The sequence below is a fragment of the Portunus trituberculatus genome, chromosome 12 (assembly GCF_017591435.1).
Source record: "Portunus trituberculatus isolate SZX2019 chromosome 12, ASM1759143v1, whole genome shotgun sequence".
Classification (NCBI taxonomy): domain Eukaryota; kingdom Metazoa; phylum Arthropoda; class Malacostraca; order Decapoda; family Portunidae; genus Portunus; species Portunus trituberculatus.
Genome location: NC_059266.1, coordinates 1942039 through 1948038, shown reverse-complemented (window position 1 = coordinate 1948038; position 6000 = coordinate 1942039). Strand labels below are relative to the sequence as shown.

General features: G+C 37.8%; 1 protein-coding gene across 14 annotated transcripts in view; it reads left to right on the top strand.

The window, feature by feature from the left end:
- The window catches only part of LOC123502697 (gamma-aminobutyric acid receptor subunit beta-like), a 169393-nt gene that overhangs the window by 159077 nt on the left and 4316 nt on the right, over positions 1-6000 (top strand). For 5 of the 14 annotated variants that reach the window (XM_045251890.1, XM_045251889.1, XM_045251896.1 and 2 more), the window contains 3 exons: positions 660-746; positions 966-1100; positions 3515-3544. In XM_045251890.1, coding sequence (XP_045107825.1) covers positions 660-746; positions 966-1100; positions 3515-3544 — 252 coding nt within the window. The remainder of the gene's footprint in view (positions 1-659; positions 747-965; positions 1101-3514; positions 3545-6000) is intronic. The other 9 variants (XM_045251892.1, XM_045251893.1, XM_045251891.1 and 6 more) reach the window with 9 other exon arrangements.

The following is a 6000-nucleotide window of genomic DNA, read 5'->3' as shown; positions in this document are numbered from 1 at the left end:
CAGATACCATCGATACAGACCAATAGGTTTCTGGTATCTGTTTTCTACTCATCATTATGTATTATTCATCATGTAATCATCTCTCCAACTCTAATGGAGGGAGGTAAGGGGGATCGAGATCTCTGCTATATGGGATTGGAGAGCCCTTTGTGGCTCCCCTCATGTGCAATAAGAACCTGGATGTGCTAGGAAGATTGTAGCAGCTCCCAGGTAAGTACTAGGGCCTCTGTGAGCTTAGAAAGTCAATGCAATTAAGATTTTTGGATGTGTTTTAAGAAATTAGGACAGTATTAGGAAATTGAATGAAAGACCAGGATGTTTTTGGATATAGTAGGAGGGAAAGTAGGATGATGCATGCGTATTAGGGGGCAATAGAAATCACTTAGTGAAAGAAACTGTTATCAAATTACACACAAAAATGTACTAAAACTCACTATGCATGTACCAGGAAAAATGATAATAGTATTAGGGGGTGATAAATACTAGTAATGCATAGAAATTACAAAAAAAAAAAAAACATTAAGTCTAAGTTAATGAAAATACGAAAATTGAAATAAGAACTTAATACTAAGAAAGAGTGAACATAGTAGTAGGTAGATAAGTAGGCAATGACCAGGTCCCGTCTCCCTTGCCTCCCCGTAAGTGTTGCCTTGTTCCAGGAGGTCCGCTACAAACTACACGATCCCAAAACCCACTCGAAGGGCGGCACCCTCGAGAACACTTGGAAAAACCAAGGATTTGACCAGGTACCCTCACTAGGGAAGCCCAAAGATGAACCAAAAAAAAAAAAAAAAAAAACAGCCCTAAAGAATAAATTATAAAAGCAAGAAAGCACGAAATGTAAAGGGATAAAGTTAAGGGATGTACTAGGGAAGGTCAAGTTAAGTTAGTACTAGGTAAAATACAAGGATATATTGACCAGGTATAGTCCTCCCTGCCTCCCCGTAAGTGTTGCCTTGTTCCAGGAGGTCCGCTACAAACTACACGATCCCAAAACCCACTCGAAGGGCGGCACCCTCGAGAACACCATTAATGGGCGTGCAGACGAGGAGGCACCCCCGCCCCTTGCCAACCTCCTGCCTCACAAGGACATCAACAAGGTAATGGCTCTGTCCCCCCATGTTCCTCTCACGTTTTCATTTCTCGTTTTCTTTTTTCATTCGCTTTTTTTTTTTCTTTTCTTCATTATCGTTTTGTCTCTTTGTAGGTATGTTTTTGTCTCCTGCCGTCTCTCTCTCTCTCTCTCTCTCTCTCTCTCTCTCTCTCTCTCTCTCTCTCTCATCCACTGTTTTGTCTGTTTTCGTTATTTCACCTTCCGTATTTACATAATTTCTGTTCTTTATCTCTTATCTCCCTTTCATTATATTTTCTCTTTTCTCACTACCTTTCATCTTATTGTATATTATTTACATACTTTTATTATCACTTTTCCACCATTTACCAATTTCCACATATCTGTCTTTGTTTTTTCCCTCTATCTATTATCTTTTCATTTTTCTTTTTTTTCGTCTCTTTTTCCTTCCTCCTTGCGCATAAAACATTATTTTCTTTCATAATACTTCTCGATCTCTCAGAAAATATAACTAGTAGGTATTAAACATTTTTTAACACACGTGCTACTCAGAAACGTTTGTTAGTGAAGAAAAGAACGTTTGCTGAGTCATCTATACCTGCACTTACCTTTCCCAATTGTTTATTCAACTAGATTTTAAGAAGTAGACATAATACCCTTGAATTTCCAACACCTTGTCCTTCTCCTGTGTCTTCACCGCCAGTCTTGTTGGGATGACGGGAAGGTTACATAAGAACAAAGCATGAAGGAAGCTGCGCGTTGGGCCTACACGTGGCAGTCCCTGTATAAAGCAAAGGGTTCATAATGATAAAGATGAATATAAATGTTTGAATATGAATATAGCAATAATGTGATGGAGAATATTAATATGAGCTGTGGATTAATTATTTGGAAGCTAATAAAAAAAAGGGTGGTCATATATTTAAACGCGAGTTAAGGATGTCATAGCGAAGGTAAATAAAGATAATATACAATGAATACTTGAATGGGAAATTGATGTTATTAATGTGGTTAAGTCAAGATATTAGGTAATGTCATGATTACAAGTTTGTAAATGAAAGTTTTAAAAAAGATATCAAACAAAACTGACTTCACTTGAGTACGTAGATGATGATAAATGTTAACCTGCATAAAGTAAGGATTGGTGGCTTAAGAAAGTTTTATTTATTTAGCTTTTTATTGTTATCATTATTTTCTTTGCTGCGGGGGCGGGCAAGTGGAGGATGTATGAATGGGTAGCTTTTTATAGAAGTGTAAATGTTCTACAATAATTTAAAATATAACGCTTAGTACGTTACAATTGGTAGTAATGAAATGATAAGGAACGTTCAAGAAAATCAGATTGTTTTCAGCGATGGATGTGTTTGTGTGTGAGTTGCTGTCATTCCAACAATCTAATTCCCAACGTCTACATCTCCATTTTGAATAAAGAAGTAGCAGAGGGACAAGTTGTGCCTGTAAGGGGACCCAGAGCAGCACTGGTAAACGTTGCAGCGTCTTGTTTCCACCACCTTGACAGACTCTAGTGGAAGTTGGCAGAGTTTTTAAGAGATATTTTGTGATTTTGTTGATAGTTTGGCATCCATTCTTTATCATTGGGAAAAGAAGAATCTATAAGAATTCATCTAGTCTTTTTACCACATTTGTTATGAGAACCAAAAAAAGTTAACAATACGTTCGCCAGATATACAAGAACATTGGCTTTAACTTCCTTTCCTGGAGCTTATTTCTTCTCATAAGGACTACTTTTAAATACCACAGAGATGATTGGTTGTGTTCTCATGGGTGTCTCTCCTAACACTGATGCAGAATACGTGTTAAACCATTACTACTATCACGAAAATATTGAAAAAAATCGCATTTCCACTAGTCTGCCAAACGTAAGACACCGAAACTTTTAGCAACACTGGCCAAGTCTGCTGAAAAGGACGGGAGCTGGCAATAACCATTTTTCTCTTTCTTTCTTCTCTCACACCACGTCTTAGTAAGGCACTTTAGCCCTGTCAAGTACATGTAGTCTAGGTCACCTTGTCTTGCCCACTGAGTAGCCAGCGTGACAAATCAACTCAATGTTAACTCCACCTTTTAGTACACCTGTGACTAGAGCCAATTATGTTTAGTGTCTTGTTTTTTGTTGATTTTTTTTTTTTTTTTTTTTTTAGAAGTCCTTTTGTCTTCTTTTTCTTTTTTTTTTTTTTTTTTTTTTACTTTCCTAAATTTTACACTAGAGTTTGGATTTAAGATAGTACATTAAGTGTCAGTTAGTGGTTTGTATGTCTTGATTATTACTGTTGTTACTGTTATTATTATTATTATTATTATTATTATTATTATTATTATTTGTTACTTTACGCCATGGAGAACAACGTCACTGGAGAGATAGATCACGAGAGTTCCTCGGCGACGTGCGGCCATTACTCCTTTCCCTTTGTTTACTTACAGATCACATATGATTTTCCGCTGAGGACTCATGTATGTCAGCAACACCTTTTGGTTTGGTCAATAAGTGTTGTTTGCGATACTTGCACTTAGACAAGTATCCACAGTTCTATCATTAAGTGTAGATTGATTTCCACCCGGTACACCCACCCTTCCCCCCAGCCCTTGACACAACACCGAGATATCCAAGTGTAACGAAAGCCCTCACTCACCTCGTTTTCTTCTCGCCCGTAATCACATTGATGCGTCACTAAGCTAGATTGTATTTGTATTACATCCCCGTCAAAAGGTTCACTCTAAGTTTAATGCATCTGAATACTTCCTGAATGGTCTTGGATGTCTTGTGTGTCTAGTTCAGGACGTTCAGATCAAGGGCTGGGGGATCAGGGACACGTGCGTGGCATGCTGCAGACACCACTCGCTCCACCACCACCACCACCACCACCACACGACCGCCATGATTAGGTCGTTGTTTTCAGTGATTTTTTTTTTTTTTTTTTTTTTTTTTTGCCACATTTCGTTTGAGATTTTTTTGAGGGTGGGATTTGATTTTTCTTAATTGACTTTTTTTTTTTCGCTTTATTCACCATCATCACATTTGCCTTGCACACTTACTGGCCACAATTTCGTTTTCCATCTCTTTCTCTCCTTTCCTTTCTCTCATACTTTCCCACAGCAGCTTTCTCACGCGCTCTTCTCACTCACTCACTCACTCACTCACTCACTCACTCACTTTCTCGCAAACTCTCTAACCATTTTCTTTGTTTCATCCACCTGTACCTCCAATCTTAATTATCTCAGTCTATTTTTCTTTAATTTCCTTTTCTCTCCTTTCCTTCTGTACTCTGTGGAAAATGTCTGTAGTGTTTTTGCCGCTTACCTGAAGCAGACGAAGCAGGTAAGGAAGGAGAGGAACAGACGCGTGTGCTGACTCCCCTCCTGCGTGTTTCTGCTTGTCTGTTGTTTTCCAGTTTTCCGTTTTCCATTGTGTGTTTTGTCGGAGTCTCCTCTCATACGTTTTCCTTGCCTTCCCCTTACCCTACGACCCGTTTTCTGTGGTTTACTCTGTTCATCAAGCCTGTTCCTCCTCTGCTGGTGACTCTTGTGTATTTGTATGTGAGTGTAAGGAAGAGAACGTGAACAAGAGTAAGTCAGATTTTGTTGGCGGGCCCGACTGGGAAAGAAAATTAGAGATGAAAAAATAAGACAAAAAAAATCATAAACTAAAAGATTCACCTCAGAGCTACCACTCACACATGCACTGGGGGATGAAAATATAACCAAAACTATAACATTAATGGATGTTAACGAGAAAAAAGATGAAAGACCTTAAATAAAATATCCTCACTGTTCACAATCCTAAATAAAAACTTTGGGTAACTAACATATGATCAAACTATAAGGAAATTTTCTCCAACACTCTTTTTAATGCATTTTTGGATTAGTATGCGTGCGTGTGCGAGTGGCGGCGAGCGCGAAGGAAGGAGAGTCAGACGGTACAGTATTTTCTTGCCTCCCTGTTGTAATGTGTAAGGAATTGGCTCTCGTGTTAGCGGTGCCTGATAGTAAAGTAGCGGACACTCACCTGCCTGCTGCCCGTCTCACAACACCTGTCGGTCCCGTTAATGACGCCAAAAGTATGTGATTATATTGTCTTTTTGCTTGAGAGAGAGAGAGAGAGAGAGTGTGTGTGTGTGTGTGTGTGTGTGTGTGCTTCATGATTACTTTTTATGTTTTTGTCCAGTTATTATTACTATTATTACCTTTTGTGGTTCCCTCTTTTCATGTATATTTTTGCCTCATGTATTAACATGTATTTTCTCTGTATTCTTTATTTTTTTTTATCAGTGTTCGTTCACTCCCCTAAAGAAGAAAAGGCTAAATAAATACAAGAATAATATTTCCATCATCGCTATATATTTTTTAGAACATTTAATAACTTTTTCCACAAACAACTTTATTTTTTCCAGTAATCTTATTTTTTTTCCGCCAGGGCAGCTTCTGATAATTAATTACAACTTTGGCTAATTACTCCCAACTAATTAAGCACGTGTGTTACTCCCAGACAGCGGCTGAATAGGTTGCCTCCATAACAGTACTGTAATTAACTCTACTAACTATTTGAAGCTTACCAGAGATGGAGCGTAACATTAATTACTTCTGAAATTAGAATCCATGCGATGTTTATCTCATTATTTTTATTATTATCAATAGTGTTATTCCCTTTTTGCTACTAATGATTTATGGTGTATGTCATAGTTTTCTGTAAATCAGTCTGCCTAACTGATGTATGTACGAACTTCTTTTTCTTTCTCTTAAATTCCTGTGGTAAATAAAGGTAACAAACACTGTCATTCATAACTCATTCTTATAAACGCTAAATGCTTATTGCTAACTAACCAACTAACTAACTAACCATTGAAACTTTAACCAATACACCTCTTGCCTTTTTGCCCAAAAGGATATTTCAGATTGGGGTGGCAATGCCC